The 18,553-nt window shown below is 36.1% G+C and overlaps 1 protein-coding gene across 2 annotated transcripts in view; it reads right to left on the reverse strand.

Annotated features, from left to right (window-relative positions):
* Nucleotides 1–18,553, reverse strand: part of NAA16 (N-alpha-acetyltransferase 16, NatA auxiliary subunit) — a 61,435-nt gene that overhangs the window by 24,704 nt on the left and 18,178 nt on the right. For both annotated transcript variants that reach the window (XM_054271788.1, XM_054271789.1), the window contains exons 6-9: nucleotides 13,891–14,044; nucleotides 12,281–12,400; nucleotides 10,056–10,151; nucleotides 6,383–6,489 (exon numbers count right to left, since the gene is read on the reverse strand). In XM_054271788.1, coding sequence (XP_054127763.1) covers nucleotides 6,383–6,489; nucleotides 10,056–10,151; nucleotides 12,281–12,400; nucleotides 13,891–14,044 — 477 coding nt within the window. The remainder of the gene's footprint in view (nucleotides 1–6,382; nucleotides 6,490–10,055; nucleotides 10,152–12,280; nucleotides 12,401–13,890; nucleotides 14,045–18,553) is intronic.

An 18,553-nucleotide genomic window follows, 5' to 3' on the forward strand; every position in this document is an offset into this window, starting at 1 on the left:
TAAAAGATGCCCCCACTACTGGCCCCACTGTCACCTACTTGGGGTCACCAGCTGGAGTTCATGCAGCAGGTGACAACACTGAGCCTGGCAGTTCAGCCAGTTTTCAGTACAAATTACTGTCTACTAAGGTGTACTTCAACATGTTGTCTGTGTTACTACAGATGGTGCCAAAAGCCTTGCTAATACACAGGATCAACTGCTGTCCCCTTGCATGCTGAAGTAATTTTGTTACAGCAGGCTATTAAGTTACTCAAGCATGAATTTGCCATCATAAATCCATCCTACCTACTGTCCTTTGTGTGTTTGGTAATGGTGTCCAGGATTATTTGCCTTATTAGCTTCACAAATATTGAGATCAACCTGACTGGCTCATAGCTCCTCAGATCCTCCTTTTTATACTTGAAAACAGGAGACATTCACTCTCCTCCAGACCTTAGCAAGCTTCATCCATCATGATGATCTCTCAAAGACTGAGGAGAAGTACCACTACATTGTCTAGCTCTGCTAAGAGTTGGAGATGCATCCCAATCAAGTTTGATGTGCATATCTAGTATGTTTAGACATTCTGTCCTCCAGTACCAAGATGTGTGTATTAAAGAAAGCAGTTAAAGTGACACCCACATACCCTCAAAAATGACAAAAGTGGTGTACATTCCCTGCTGCCTTGATATACCAAACTACATACTTCAGCAACTCTCAGAAGACTACCAGAAGATTTACCAGAAGAGTTGAGCTTGAAATGAGAATCTTGTTAGAAAAGATGACAAAAAACAATATCATGGAAGGTGCTTTGAATTTTACAGGACTCTGTCTCATGAAGAAGTGTGAAATTGTATTTTCATTCATTTGCTATTGTTTTTAGCAAAACAGCAAAATTGCCAATGAAGTCACTAACAATTGGTATCTTCTGTTTCTCCTTGATAGGTAACAGGAATCCACTCTTGTACATGCAAAAGAATAAACACATGGATCATCAAGACAGCACTACATGCACCAACTAGGCATCAGCTGAGCAATGCACTCCTGTTGTGCTGTATGCAGTCAATTACAGAATGTATGCAGGTGCCTTAACTGAGTCTCCTGATTTAAAAAGTGTCCTATCAGAGGAGCAAAAGTCCTAGAAGGTGAAAAGATAAATATCACCATATCCAATGTTTGTCTTGGTGCTAGCAGATATGAAGATGCCAGATGAGATGACAAAAGAAACTTAAGTACCTGCTTGGGACAGGTCTTCCTCCCCAGAAGATGAGGCACATGCTGTATCTACCAGTTAAAGCCATAGATGCAATACATATGAAGAGTAAAGTCTAAACTGCAGATTTAGTGTCAACACCACCATGATGTTGTTTATCACAGAGTGCTTTGCCTTTACAGGTAACTCCTATCATAAAATGGAAGAATTCTGGGGTAAGAATTAACCAAATGAAGTTAACATGGGGGGGAAAGGTCTGAGAAACAAACAAACAAACATGGAATGAACTTTGAGAGTTTTGTAGAGCAGTGAGACGTTCACAGGGTTCTCTCAGGATGTCTTAAACAATAGCCAGAACACACAATGTGTTTCAAGATGAACGATGTGAACAGGCAAAGGCTGGCATTTGAGAAGTTGACCGAACTCAAGATTAGGTGAGAAAAATTAATACCAAGCTCAGAACACAAGTTCTTTAACACCAGTAACCTGTAGAGGAAGCTCTCAGCTCTTGTTCAGATCAGCCATTTCCTTTTTCCAAACCTCATGGGTGAGTAGAATCTGGTGCAAAGCTTTTTACATTTGTGAACCATTTGTGAACTTTGCCTTTATATAACCAGACTCATTTACACTACTTCATTATAACCAAGGGTTTTCACGTTTAAAAAGCCTCAGGCTGCCATATAATGAATAGAAGGAAAGCACAGCTAATTTCTTCACAATGTACAGTGGTTACTTTAAACATCACCTGAAACAAGCTGATAGTGATGAACATTATATTTCAAGTATTTTTTTTTCAACACAAAGCCATCAAGACAGTGTTCCATCAAATGATTTTTCTAATATTTTGCAGATAAAAGTGATCTATGACTGAGTATCAGCCACGATGTACCACTGAACATAGTGTATATATTATAAACTTCCTTTGAATGAGACACTGGAAAACAGTGTAAGACTGAGTCCAGCAGTCTCTATCACCCTCCAACTGACCTTGCCTTCAGTTGGAAAGACATGCAATCTGGCTGTGTACCAGTGCAGCAAGTCAGGAAGTGATTAGTGCATGCCTTTGGTAACTAGAAACAGGGAGCACAGTAACAATTATCACTTGAGAAATAACTTGAACTCTTTACATCCTAACTCCTTTTTCATGCACATAACCTGTACAAAATCAATTGCCAGTATTACAAAAAAAGTAAGCAGACATTGACTCAAATGGCCCTTGTCCAACTGTTCATCCTGCAATTCAATGCCCCTCTCCTTATTCCAATATTAGAGTAATTTTATGCTATGGCATGTTACAGAACTGGACTCAGGATACTGAATAGCTGGCATGTTTTTTAAAAAGTATATTTATATTTTTATGATTTTTGTGCTTAATATTTTTTGCAGTATTTTTATAATCAAAAATTCTATCCACAGCACAATACATTGATCAAGTTAAATTGACAGTACAGTTTCTAGGCAAAAGACAATCGTTAGCCTCCTTTCTTATGGCTTCTCACCCTTCAGCATGAACTACTTAAGTCTCCTCCAGTCTAGGTGGCTTGACAAAGAAGAAACAGTAAAAAAGCAAACCAGTTCACATGCTACTTTATTGCAGTAGCATAACAGCACAAAGCCTGAAGAAATCCTAACCTCATCTGAAGAGCTTTGAAGGATTAAAGCATGACTTGTATAATTCCCTTCTAAAACTATGGAGAAAAACATAAGTCAGATCTTCGACTTGCAAGCAGTGATGGACCACAAAGTCTGAAACCGGGTCTTGCTGCAAAAGCATGCACAGTAATTTACAGCAAATCCAGTTTAATACCTTCTACACATCAGGTTCTGTAGTTCTTTTAGTCTGCTTTAACATAATCATTAGTGGGTTACCACCTTCCTCCTAAGAGGCAACAGTATCGCTGGGAGTGATGAAATCCAGCACCACCTGTCCCAGGTTTCACCACACCACCTCTGTTACTTTCTCAAGCATCCAAGTATCACATTTACCAAATCTTGAAGTTTACTTTTAAACCCAATTGGGCAGTTAAATATAAGCCTCTGCACATCACAAACTGAACACAAGGCCAACACACATAAAATTTTTTTCTGCTCCAGAATTATAGGAAAGGCATAGATTGCATAATGAAATATGAAGCATATTTTAACTCATTAGAGACTTATTTATTAAGGAATTATTTACCTCAAAACAAGTCTGAGAGTATACATAGAGCTTTGTTGCTTTTTGGCAGTCTTTCTTTATTGAACATATTTCGGATTCTCATGTCTTTGGTTGCTGAAATAAGGTTTCTTCCAGCAATAACCTTAAAATTACTTTTTTATTGAAACAAACAGCTTTACATTTCCTACTTACAGCACCCTTCTGAGACTTCACCCAAAGGATCTTAAACAGTTCTACTTGCACTGTGAAGGAAGATTAAAACCACCTTTCCTACTTAATCAAAGTAAGGCTTATTCTTTTATGAAGAGCAAGTTGCAATCCACACCCTTCATTACACCAATATTTGCACAAGTATGTAAACAAATTTCAATCCAGTAGCTGAAAAAATAACACGTCTTGCACCCAGTTGGCACCGGTAATTTCAGTTTTATTTCTGGTAGGGCACTCATTAATTCTTTCCAGAAGCAGCTGGGAAAGCTTCCTCAATGTTAGTTTCATAGATATGAAGTGCTCATGTAATAGATACCTTGGGAAGAAACCTACCTAGCACAGCCAAAAGGCCAAGTACCATCTTACAGAAATTAGATAATAACATTTTCCTGAACACATCTAACAAATGTTTGCCTTCTACACAACCACCCTTTTCTCCTTGCTGTTCATGCAAGATCACAGACCTACCTGGGGCTCTAGAAAGAAGGAACTTCCTAGCCTTACATACCAGCTCTTTCATCAAGTCTTCATACCTATGACACTTCAAAATCCAACCACAGCTGACTGTGCCAAACTACACTTGTTTCCAAAGAAACACAGGGGCAACTTTCTTCCTAACTGGTAGCAAAATCAGAATTTTGCTAGGTATTTTCTAGAAGGCACAACACAATACTGACTACAACCCTCTTTCAGTCAAACTACGCAAGTAGTTTATGTAAGAAGCTACTACTAAGCTCCAACTTAGACAAATTAGATACCAAAATAGAATATTTTCCTTAAAGATGTAGGACATGTTAGTTGGTCACAATTTTCTGCCCTCAACCCCTAAATTTTAATAATTCTAAAATTCACTGTCAGAGACTAAAATTAAGTTTCTCTTAGTTTCAAAGATTCTTCTGTCACACTACAGCTATAAGTAAACACAAGCAAGTGAAATGTAAAAGACAGCCTGCTTTTGTAAGGACATAATTTGAAAATGGCAAAAATGTTTTCGCAGAAGTTAGCAGCACAAACACATCCCAAGCATGTTTGGAAAAGGCAAAGCTCTTGATTTTAATTACTTTTTAGGATTAAGCTGGCAGTCTTGAGCAGCACTGATTTGGTATAATGAAAATGTCTACCAGAAAGGAACCTTTCTGTGTAAGTTTGCCTCAAAATATGGTAGCCCTCTTTTTTAACCCATCATGTCGAAAATTAATTAAGTGCTAAAAATCTTTTCAGATGCCAAATGAGTTAATACATATCTTTCAACATCCAGATTCTTTGCACTTCAAATAGCAGAAGTTAGACTTCCCTACCATTGACTGTGCTTCTATCTGGATACCCTGTGCATCACAATGTAAAAAATTTCAATTCCACTTCATTTACATTGATAAGTGTGCATCAGCAATAGGCACTATAGAGAAGCCTGTACTATACAAGTATCTTGTTTCTAGCTGGGATAAAGTTAATTTGCTTCTTAGTAACCAGTAGTACAGTGCTGTGTTTGAACTTAGCATGAGTACAGATAAGACACTAATGTTTCAGTTGTTGCTAAGGGGTGCTTGCACTGAGGTGAGGACTGTCCAGGCTCCCATGGTCTGTGGGGCAGCAGGGGAAAAAGAAGCCAAGAAGGACCATGGCCAGGACAGATGACCTAAAGTAGCCAAAAAGATATTCCATACCATACAGTGTCGTGGCCAGTATATAAATGGGGGGGAGTTTGCTGTGAGCTGTCAGTCACTGCTCAGGGATGGGCAGGGCACTGGTCAGCAAATGGAGAGCAGTTGTTCTGTGCATGATTTGTTTCTCTTGAATTTTATTCTTCCCTCTCTCCTTGTCATTACAATAGTTTATTTTGATTCAACATTGAAGATAAAGTCCTTAGCTCAGCCGACAAGGTTTAGGTATTCCTGATTCCACTCCTCATCAGGCAGGGCAGGGTGAGCAAGCAGCTGCATGGCACTTAAATTGCCAGTTGAGGTTAAACCCCACCAACATGATGCCAGAATTTACTAAACTTATGTCAGCCTTGGAAAAAGTAGAGATTACAGAAATGTACCGAAAATTTCATGTTACAACCCCATCAAAGAAACTCTTTAAAGAAGAATAATTCTAGTCCAAAAAAGGAGTATTCACTTTGGTTGAAAAACTGCATCATGTATTTAGGGTTTTTCCAGATACAAATCCCTCTTTTAAGTCATGAATGGCTTCAAATACCTATAATGTTTGTAGCAAAGATCTGAAGAGATATATCTGAAGAGACTGATATAAATTATTCTGATTTCTACACACTTGAGTAACATGCTTTAGTTCAAAATATTTTTTTTTGGTATACCTTACTGTCAGTTTGGAAGGAAGAATTACATTTGAAACAACAGTTCTTTTGTGACACAATTACACCAAAACAGTTTAGAAGTACAAAAATATACACTGAAGTTTTAGTGAAAGACTGAAAAAGGAAACAAGCCTTTGTGGAAAATACTTATGTATTCATGCAATTCAGAAATCTACATAGAACAACAGCCACCTGTTATTTTAAAAGCATTACTTCTGGTGACATCATAAACCATAAGTTGAAAAAATTCCGTAACACTTGCACTCAAAGCATACAAAGTTAATGATCTTGATTTTTCAAGAACCTCAGTGCACTCTGTACCAATCTGACTTCAAGCATTTTGACATCAAGTGATCATTCACATATGACAAAATAGCACATTAGGGAAAAATGTTCAACAACTCTAATTGGCAGTTTACAGGGAAAGCTACAAAAACTCTTAGATAGTCTATTAGCAATTCAATACAGAAGACTTCATTAAAACCAAATAAATACTAAATTTTACCTTTTCTGGATTGTAATATAAAGATTTCAAAGTGGTAAACAAGGGTGGGCAGCCTTTACTGAAGTTAACCCTCAGGAACTTATCCGTTAGTTCTCTAAATTTTTCACCTAGGAACAAAAGTGTGTTTGGTTATATGTCAGTGATTGCAAGTGTTATATAAATATACGCACTAACTGCTGTGCAACTCTGCATAACAGAGGAACTGAGAAACTGCAATTGAGGCCTTTAGTCTTTCCTGTTATTTAATAAGACACAAATATGCTCCAGATTAAAAAACAAAAAAACCAAAAACAAAACCACAGAGTAAAATGCTTAAGTTGCTAGTGCTTAGGAGTCTGCTGGCAGACATGGTAACAGTCCTCAAACCTGCAGTCTATTAGAGAAAATATTGAGTGCTGACTACAGAGGATGCAGCAAAAGCCATTTAAACAAACACTGAAAACACCCTATAATATTAAGAATAACAATGGAGATTTTGCAAAACCTCCATCATTGGAGGGTTTTATGATTAAGTTAGACAAATATGTGTTAGGAGTAGAGCAGATATAAAGTATCCTGATTTGAGGAAGAAGGATGGATGAAATGAATCCTTTGCTACTTCTCTAGTCCTATTTTTATTAGTAGGACATGACTTGTGATATGATTGTTTCTGGAATTAGAAACAAGACTTATTGTTTCAGAAACATAAGCTCCATATCAGAATCACTTGTATCAAAATATACTTCAGAAAGCTAAAAATCTGATCCAATTATATTTTCAGTTAAAAATTGCAATACTTGCAGTTAAGTGCTACCTTTCTGCAAAATGTTGTTAAAAAACAAAACCAAAAACCAGTACTTCTAACAGAAGACATCCAGCCAGGAAAACAGCTTGTTTTCTTTGTTTCTTGCTGTGCTGAAAGTGATTGTTTACAGCTGGGGGGGGGGCAGGGGGGGCTAGAGGGGGTGGTTGTTGTTTGGTTGGGTTTTTTTCTATTATTTTTATTGACTTTGTTTACTTTGCATGGGGATGAACTTTTTCCACACTTCAGTGCCTCCTCTGTTGTGGACTTCTCTAACTTTCTCAACAAGAAAGTACCACACTTCATGTAATTCTAAGATTCACCCATAAAATTGACAAAACTGTTGAAATAACTTCAATAAGAACACATGAAAAATTTTATTAACAGCTTTTTTTAGATATTCAGAAAACGCAGACACTACTGCTTTGTATACATTTTCATTTACTCCTCTCAATTCTCAATTGTCCTACAATGTTATCAGCAGTGTTGCTAATGAATACTGAGATTAATGACAGTAATTCATGTTCTCATCTTGCTGTACTAAACCAAACTGCTGCATATAGAAACTCCTACTACCTGTGGATTGGAATCCATAATTGGACTGTAAGCACGTGCTTTATTACAGATGGATTAATTAAAATGTGTTGTCTCACAGTACAGAAACTCCCTTATAAAAAGAAAAAAATCCATCTCAGTCTCTCCTGTTGAATTCTTCTAATTATTATCTTGCTGGAAGAATCATAATTTAGAATTTAGGAAAGCAAGATTCAAGTGTCCCTATTTACTTACAGAAAACAACAGTTTTAAAACAAAATTAAAAAAAAAAGAAGGCACACAGCTGGGCACCCACCTATGACAAGAAGCTGAGTTTCAATTTAGTCTGGGGCACACACCTTACCACAAGAGCATAAACAAATCTAAAAATGCATGCACACACACTTGATCAGTAAAATTGATGTTAACAGCCTTCCTCCATAAAGGTGTTTTCCAGCTTGATCAAAGAGCTAATTTGCCTCAAATACAAGGTTAGGATTCAATGCACAGCAAGGTCTGGACAAGAACTTGTCCTTGTAGCATAAGCCTGGATTTTAAAGTATTTTAATTTTTAAGAGCAATTTAATTCTGAATCAAACAGCGACAGCTGTAACTGGTCAGTGACCACACTGGAACAGTAACTGCATTTAGCCAGAAATTGTATCATCTTGAAACTTGCCAACATTTTTCTGCAAAGATGTTTCTTTCTACACTTCCATTCTCACTATCAAATTTCAACCAATATAAAGTCTTGCCTCCTGTACTCGTAAACACAGAAAATCATTAGTAAATAGACTAATCTCTACAGGATCAAAAACAGTCTTACACATTCATGCCTGGTAGGCTTAATAAATAAGTTAGCAGAAACAAATTTTAATTTTGAAAAATTCTTATTTGTAATAAAATGCTACAGAAAGCAACCAAGAGATTTTTCTTGACCAAACTAATAATGGATTTTGCTTTCATTCATCCTATTGTTACAGCATGAGCAACTAATTCTTGTTACTATACATATTTCTACTTAAATGAACACAAGCTGTGAAACTGCACTGCCAGGTGTAAGGCCACCTAGAGCAAAACACAGAGAAATGAAGTCAACAGCAAAACACAATATTAATAAAGATATAGGAACGTGTTTTGCAGGTTATTTCCTTGTTTTCTGTGTTACCATAACAATCTTATTACATATTAAAAAAAAACCCCAGAAACAATTACTCATCACCCAGCTTTTCAAAATTTGCTGAAATGCTTTAAAATTTGCCCCTGTATCTACAAATAAACTAAGGTATACAGGATGATAAAAGGCACAAGTGGTCACTTCTTATGAAGCAGTTAAAATCTTTGGATTTTACACAGGAAATGTGTATGCACATTCAGACACATGAGCAACAGCAAGGGAGTGGAATAGATGCTCTGGAACATTTAAAGGTTGCAACAAATGTGGTGCTGAGCAAATTAGCTGAACTAAAAACTAACCTTAGAAATTCAAAAGCATGAGGAGGTATGTTGGGAAACTGCAACTTGTCTCAAATTTCTTGACGTCTGATATCTAGCTCATGTACTTTCCAAAAGTCTTCTACTGGAATTTCAGCAGCTAGACAGCTACACACTAATTATATATTTTTATGGTATTTACCATTTCATTTAGTTTCCTTCCTTTCATTTTAGAAGAGCCCAGCTCTTTGTTATTTTAACAAGTATGTACAAATTTTCCTTCCAAAACTGAGGGTATTTGTGCACCATATTTCAAAACAAATTTTTCAAAGGGAAAAGTCACAAAGAACTTCGCTATAAAATGAAATAATTTGGGCTTCATAATACTGCAGATATTTTTGTTCCTTTTCTTATCAAAGGTAGTTTTTCAGCACAATGGTAGTTTTTGTTGTCAAATTAAGTCCCAATGGCTCTACAAGAAAGTAGGCGTAGGTTTTAGTAGTAAAAGTATGCATATTAAAGATACAGGAGGGGGTATGCATACATATATACACCCACACCTTGAATTAAAGTGTACTATACCCTTCATTTTAACTTATGATTCTTAACTTGCATAAAGTAAAAAAAAAATTATGTATAGAAATTCCTACAATCTACATATCATTCTGTACTGTAATTTTATCATGACAAATATTACACTGCTCATATCATCATATTTGAGTGTATGAAGCTCTTCTATCAACTCCTAAAACATAAAAGAATTATGTCTAACTCAAGAGAAATGCATACATTTGATTTGCCTATATTGTTCAAGTAGGTATTAAATGCACATGTAGGTATTAAATACACATTAAACAGCCTGAGGAAAACTGCAGAAAAATATAGGAAAAAAAACTATTACAGAACAGATATGCAACTTGTTACCTGAAACAAAGTTTAAAGGTAATCTTCTAGGTGAAACTGCTCTGGGATGTCTTTTACTAACTTCTTCATAAATCTGAAGCCTTTCTTCTAAAGTGCCTATTATCAGCAAATACAACAGATATAAGTAACAGACATAAAAACCTATTCCTTTATATGTCTTTAGATGTTGAGAATTAATCGAACTAGACTCCTTATGTGGATTTGGAACAATTTAAACATTTCATGTTACTTCTTCCAGTTAATCATAAACAAAAATTGTACTGAGAATACACTGTATATACAATACACAACTACCAGCATTAATCACTCTAAGGATAAACTGTAAACAGGACCATAACCTTGCACATTCAATCACACAGAGCTGGAGTTTGGTTTCTTTCAGTTACATGGCCCTTCAGACCCATTCACTCATTGTATTACATTCATAGGTTCAATTAACCCTTTTTTCACTATGCATTCATTTCAGACTTAAAGCATTCAGAGAAACATGCTGCATTTCTAAACCACAGATATACAGCACACTATACAAGTACACCTCTATTACAGGTCCTCTGGTGACAGCAAAACCAGGGTACAATACTGCCAGTAAGTACTGAGCACCAAACTCTTTATACCTTAATGTTTAACAAAAATAAAGCTACTTGAAGATTTTCTACCCACTCCTCCCCTTTCCCCCATAATATGCTTTGGAGCTCCAATGTGGTTAGAACTTAAATAACACTAATCTTTTGCTTTAAAATGCCATTTTTCATGTAAATAAAATCGATTTTGCTTAAATATTAAAATATTAAATTCATCAAACAATTTAAAACTGAATGTACAGATCAAGGCTACAATACACATGTATTAAATATATCTGTTTTCCTTTCATATGAAAAACAGTTCATCTTGTCACTGAGCTCAGATGTTGGGGAAGGGGGGGGAATCTATTACCCAGTGTCTCCAACAGATGTAGAGTTATAAAAGTAATGCTAAAATATTGTTTGGACTGGAACTAAAGCATATAAAAGCCCTAATTGAAGTCACAAGTTGGAGCTCCAGAACTTACCATGGGGGAGGAAATAGTCCTAAGACCACCTAAAAAATAAAGTAGCATTATTAGTTTTATAGAATTAGTACAGTTTAGTCTACATAGGATTTTAATATGTCAAAAACTACGGGACTGGTTCTTTGTTAAAAGCTACATGCTTTTGTCAACAAATTTGTTGTATCAGAGAGAATAACCGAGTTCCTGGGTAGCTTAATTTCTGAGACAATAACCATGTGATTCAACTCTATGGATTCACCAGGAAAACCACTCAAAGAGCAACACTACACTCTGAATACATTTAACAAATTAAAATTTATTTTCATTACCCAATCACTAGCTGTATTCTCAGAGCTCATGAGACCTAATGGTAAAACTTTCTAGAAGAAAGTTGGTTGAGAAACGTAATGCAGCTATAACATCTACAAATAATATACTCCTGAGCTTATGATTTATGATGTCATCAGAATAATTCCAATAAACTTTCACTAATTATTGAAAAAATGAATACAAAGAAACCATTCCTGTATAAATGTAAACACTCTGGAAAGTTATCACTGCAAAACACTTAATATAGCATAAATAGTTGCAATATTGCACTTTTGAAAAATGAGCTATTTTTTCTGGAAAAACAGTATAGCAGAAACCTGAGCTGGCATTGAAGTAACAAAGGCATTAACACATTTATCACCTTTACCTTCTGAAGTGCCAACTTAAAAAAATAGGGGAAAATAGGGCATTTTTTTCAGATAGTCTGCCTTAAAAGGCCATCCTAAATAGATATCTGAGTATTTCCCACATGCCCCTAGAAAGAGGTACCACATAAACACATTTCAGAATTCTAATTACATAAAATTAATTGTGGCATATGATAACAGTCTGATAATCAACTACTAGACAGGAATTATTAGCCATTTGGTTTCCAAGTTCACATGTGGCAAGGTAATGTTCTTCATATAAGCACCTTAGTAAATACCACCCTTAGTTCCAAGACGATAAATACTTGGTATTGGTATTTTCATGCATACAAATTTTTCAATGAACATTTTAAAAATGAAAGAACTTATTAGATACAATTCCAGATCAGAAGGTATATGATTTTCTGTCAAGTAGAACTTTCTAATCTAAAGCAGGGCCATATCAAACAGTGTATCCTATACCATAAATATTTTCACTGTATCTGTGTAGCTTAACTTACTGGGTTGTAGGGCCTTTTCCAAGCCTTCATAATAATACCAGTTTTCTGCATTACGCTCAATTAACTCCTTGTATACTTCACCAGCTTCTTTCAGTCTTCCTAACTTCAGTAACATCTCTCCTAGAAACAACACAGTACAGAACTATGAATTACATCACAAAACACGTGTGAGTAAAGTTTACAATACTAGATATATAAAACTGTTCTTAAACATACATAGACTCTTAAAAAGAGGCCTTATTTCCCAAAGGCATGTGCTGCATGTTACGAATGCTACCTGAAGCTACCACATATCGAGCTCAGAATATTCATCACCTGTGAAGACAAAGACTACCTGAATGTCTATACCTGAGTATTTAAAATAGCTATTGGGAATATCAAATAAAAGCAACTCCTCCTTCCAGGACTTCATCACATAACTAGATCCGTTTTTATCAAGCTGTTTACTTAAGCACATTTTTCACATCAACTAATCAGTTTTTAACTGATTAAATCACACTGATTTCCTGCTAAGTAAACCATTGTCTACCAGGTTTAGCTTGAAGGGAATTCATTTTCTTCACAGCAGCTCATGCTGGGCTGTGTTTTGGGATTTGCGACTAAATGCTGGTAAGTACACCAATATTTCCACCACTGCTAAGCAGTACTTGCAGACCACCAAGGCTTTGGCTTTTTACCCCTACTCTGCCACCCATCAAGTAGACCAGGGCGGACAATAAGGCAGGAGTGGACACAACGTGGCCACCTGATCCAAAATGTCCAAAGAGATATTTTGTGCTATTTAGTTTTTACTAAGCAATGAAAATTAAGGAGGAGTGTTGGGGCAGGTAGCCATTGCCTGGAGACTAGCTGAGCATATGGGAAGTGTACAGGGACTGTGTAAGTCAAGGAGCTAGGTTTGATTTTCCTTCCTTTTCATCACTCAAGCTATCTTCATCTCCATGCACAAGTTCTCCTCCTTTTGCTCTTCCTATTCTCTCCTGACTTGACAAGAGAGGCCGGGTGAAGTGAGTGGGCAGCTGTGTGGGGCTTACCCCACAACTGTGCAGGCAAGGAGTAGCTGAAGAACAAGTGCCATTACTCACACATATTCAGAACTCAGTCTTAGCACTGCAAATCCACAAAACAACTCAGAGTTATTTTTAACCAAAAAGGTCAATTTCAGTATTCACTTCAATAAGTAAGTGCATTAGGAAACTTGAAAAGGAAACAAGAACTTGATACTTCAGTCAAAAAAAGAAAAATTTATGTTTGTACTTCAAACAGTATTCTTTATGAAATTCTTTTTCATAAGATTAAAATTGGATTATAATAGTTCTGATTTATGGAAAGCTACTCTGGTGTACCAACATAACCTCTGAGATTTCCTCTATTTCTGTGTCAAACCCAGAGAGACTACCTGCATCCACTACCACCTTTGGTAAGAAAAGTTATTTACTCATGCACAAAATTGTAAATCTGTTAGTATCAGTTTTCCTACAGTAATTGTTACAAATAAATTAAAGACTTTACATGCTGTATTTTCTTCCTTTCACTGCTTTATTGTACCTGTAAGCTATTAGCAAAAATTTCTAACAAAACTGGGTAAGGGAAGAACAATAATGACTTACCTTTGATTTCTTCGACTATTAATTTATCACATATTTGCTTTTCATAGGTCTCTATATGTTCTAAAGACTCCTGAAAAAGATCTGCCTCTCTCATCACTTGATTCTGATATAAAATCAGTTCACTATATTCATAATCTATTTTGTTAGGAGGAACCTGGGGGGAAGAAAACAATGTAACAGTTAACATTTACCTTACCTTAAATGTATGCTGTATTACAGAATACAAGATTTAAGCCATGGACCATAACTAGGTCTGTTTATATACACCATCTAAACATTCAAAATGTAAAACTTCCATTACTCACAATCAAATCAGATTCATTTAAGGATATCCATTGTAGTTAACATTTTAGAAGAAATCCTTTATTTCTCTTTTTTCTATCACTGTGGCAAGCTAATTAAAAAGTGAATTGTATGAAAGAAAGCAAACATCTTCATACGTTTTCTTTCTGAAGCACTTATGTGCTACACAACAACTTTGACATAAATTCTACAGCAGATGGCTGGGGTCTAACAGAATCATTTTTAGTATACCAGAGTTCTGGATCAAACTATTTCCAAGAGGAATGACCCATCAATACCTTGAAAACTGGAATTTTTCAGATAGAAAACTTACACTATTTCTCTCTAACCAAGTGTTCTCTGTATTAAACTTCAATTCCCAAGAAAATACAGCGCACAAGCATATAGAATTTTTCAAGCAACAGATAATTATTTTTAGGCCTGCCTGCAGTTGCAAACCTAGGACTTTCTAGAGGCTACAGTACAACTACTGGCTTATCCACCTTGCAGGGCTAAAACAGCCAGGGAAGCAGGGTAACACTGAAAATCATTCCTTTCAGAGATGACTCCCTAAAGCGGATTTAGGCAATGAAAAGTCTTGCCAGAGTTATAGTAATTCTTTTCATAGTAAATGCTCTTCACTAATATCCAAAACTACTCCAATTACAAGAATGTTAGAGAGCAAATGCAATCTCCAGAAAATGCCCAACAGAGCAAGAAAATTATATGAAACGTACTGTCCCAATAGAAATTGTGAGAGAGACTTATAACCTAACATGATTTTTTACATAATAGAAGATGAGAAGTGGGTGAGTTTCACAAATGTTAATGATATTTTTCCTGTGACACTACATACTTTGTTTCTTCCTGAGCAACCAACACTTCAAAGTCACATCGGTCACTAAACAGTTTACTATGATTCTGTTCCCTAAAAAAAACTTTTCCTTGATCTTTAAAGACAAATTATTTAATAAGAAAAAAACAACACAAACAACAAAAACATTACACTGGGTGAAAGGAATTTTCTTATTAAGAATAGAATCCTAAATCACTACTTCCAGCCCTCCCAAAGCAGAAACAGATCGTATAGGATTTAGCATTTGTGATTGTATGCTCTTCAGATTTTGAGAGCTAACTTTTACAGTACTGCTAGGCATTTTTAGAAATATTTGCTTTTATATAAAAGTGGTCTGAAAGATAGTATAACTAAATAAAATACTGTAAAGATGTATGTATCTGACAATGAACTATGAAAATAATATCATTCAAGTACGTTTTTGACCAGCTCATACAGTATAGCAAATGATCACTAATGGAACAAGACTATACCATACACAAACTAGTGAGCAGGTAGCATGAAATTCTATACACTTCTCAAAGTAGCTCTCAACCACAGTTCCACTTCCATTTCCACCTTTGCACAATTTCTAGTCTCTATCACCCACTGGACATCACTAATAAAAACACTGTTACCAGCAAAGCATTTTAACTGCTTCACAGCATGGACTCATGGAACGGGGTTAAGCACTACGCATGATTCCTGTTTATCCTTACTGCAGTACCATGGAACCAAACTGCAGAGCACCAATTCAGTTCTTTCTCCTTCACCTCCTCCTAAAAATATCCTCTCCTCCAACAAAACACACATATCTAAATTCCAGATTCCACAAGCAGCACAGCTTTTTTGGCACCTAATGAACTGGTTTTAGGCCTTTGGAACACAGATTACCCAAAAAGCCATAAAGAATATATACACAATACATATCCAATATATACAGAAACATATCCATTGACTGCCTCATGGCTGTTTTGGGTCAGCAGGATAACAAAAAAAAAAAAAAAAACCAAAAAACCCAAACCAAAACCCCAAACAAAAAAATCCCAAAAACAGAAAACCAACATAAAACCCCACCAATAAAAAAAAAAAAAACCAACCAAAAAAACCACAAAAAAAACCCCAGCAAAACAATTAAATTATTCTTACACATAGAGTAAATCCACCAGAAAGATACTGCACTTACTATCACTCCATTTAAGAAGTTATTTTTAAAAGTAATTTTAGGAAAAGTCCATTTTCAAAGATACCTTGACATCTCATCAATTTAATGAAGATTTAAATCTGTAATTCATCAGAAGGCAAGCAGTTAACAACCCCAGTAGTTAATCTGAATAATCAGATTGTTTTATAAAGATAAGATACTCTATAAAGACAATGTCCACACCATTGTTATTGCTGCTTAATACATCTTTACTCCTCTCTCCCCCTAGAAGAGTTATGATTCTCCCACAGGAGATGTCCAACTTTCTCCTGAACTCAATTCTGCTGTTTCAGAATAGATTTTTTCCTCTCCTCTTGGACCAAAGAAGGATCAGCTTTTCAACCACAGGCCCCCTAACAACTGTCACTGAAAGAATGTGACAAGATGCCAAAACATACCTAAGAGGAGACCCCCAAAACTCCAGAGGTTTTCTGTCCATATCTGTATTTGTGGGCCTGATGCAAAAATTAGGAATAAAATAAAAAATTAAGAATAAAAAAATTGTTCCAGAAAAGAAGAAAGGAAAAATGGGACATACAACAGTAAAATGAATTGCATAGTTGCTTTACACCTTGGTTCCCAAAATTTTGATTCTGAACTGACTCTTACATAATTTTGACTTAAGCTAGGACAGCACAAGTTGTTACATTTCCTGCAGTGATGTCTGCCTTTTACCTCATAACCTGTTTTTGACTGAAATATTGTGCATCTGGCCAATTTACAGCTTTCAGATGACAGGCAACATTGATCTTAACACACTAAGAGAAAATTCACCATTTCCAGTGATAACTTAGCCACTAGAATAAAACTGTCAAGGATAAAAAGCAATTTATCACTTTGTTGATCAGCTTCCTGACACTATTCCTTCCTTTATTTTCCCTGCTAAGCAAGCTTCTTAGCTACTACTCTTCCCAAATCCAGCATACAGTTTTAAAGTCACATAGGCCTTTTTCTGTTTACAGTTAACAAAGAAACTCTCTGCCCTTCAGACAGCTTTCTCTGTAGTCATCTTATCTTGCCATATTCTTTTCATTTTCTAACTTTTTTTGACAACAGGCTCATCACTAAGTCTTGATCTCTCAGTAATGAGTACTTTATGGATAAAAATCCCTGCTTAACTAAGAGTGTACTTTACTTTTCACCCATAAGCTTGCCCTGAGGGACAGTTTTACAGCAAACTAAGTCAGACTAACTGCAGCCTGGATCAACAAAGGCAGCTCACTTCCCTCTATTATTCCTCTTCCTCTATCACCTCACAGTTATTCAGTTCAGCCAATCAATCCTTCCCAAGAGTGATTATCTTTCTGGCACTTAGGCTTCCTGAACCAACCCTCCACAAGTCGGCCAGTACTGCACAAGGAAGTGGTGTGAGCACACAGGAAAAACTCAGATTCCTGGTTTTGGCAACAACTTGTAGCTAGATTAGCTACATTATTTTGTAATACTGCATCTTCAGATATTCATCTACGATCACTAAAATGACAGTCCCTTGATTTTTTTTTCTTAGTTTTGCTGCTTGGTCTTGGCTGTTTGCATTCATATCTGAAAGATATGAAATATGAAAGAGCTGCCTGAGTAATTCACATAAATAAATATCATCATCCTGGATTACCATTATTTCTCAATTATTGCAACAGCAGCATTTTAGGCAACGTGCCTTGTCTATTCATTAACATGAATGGTAGACAGTATCAGGCCTAATACAGATTGCCATAAAACTCCTCAAAAACATCAGCTTGTGGAAGAGTGCTGCTCACAAGTAATTTGGAAACCCTTCAGCCTTTTAATCCTCCTTTTAAATTACCACTTTTCTATTGCAGTCACATGCAATTGTCTGTAAAGTCCATCACAGAAGTTCATCCATCAACTTGAGTGCATATGCACTACAGGCCAAGAGGAGAGACTTGGGAAGGCAAGTAAGCAATATGTGTATCTCCTCAAAGATGCATGCAATGTCCTGAACTTAATTATTTTAACCGCAGGACTGAAAAATCCAGACACTGCAAAAGCAGTACATTTGGGGAGTATTGTGGAAGAGCCAATGCATGGCAAAACTGAGCTGTGAGTTCGCCTGGGCTCTCCTGACTGTTCTGGACCCAACTACATAGATTCTCTCTTCCAGTGTTTGGGGTTCCACCTGGGCCTACACTCTTCAGGGAGCTGGCACAACAAAGCACAAGACTATGTTCAAGAGAAATGCAATTAATGTGTGCATACATATTTTTAGTGTTTTGGAGGAGAAAAGATAATATACCTACTTAACTGTCTCTAACAATCTCAAAAAAAAGAAGAGAGGCTCAATGGGACTAATTTCCTATAAAACTATGTTGTCCAATATTTGT

The sequence above is a fragment of the Melozone crissalis genome, unplaced genomic scaffold, assembly GCF_028551555.1.
Source record: "Melozone crissalis strain CALT ecotype California unplaced genomic scaffold, PUWL_Pcris_2 ptg000013l_1, whole genome shotgun sequence".
NCBI lineage: Eukaryota > Metazoa > Chordata > Aves > Passeriformes > Passerellidae > Melozone > Melozone crissalis.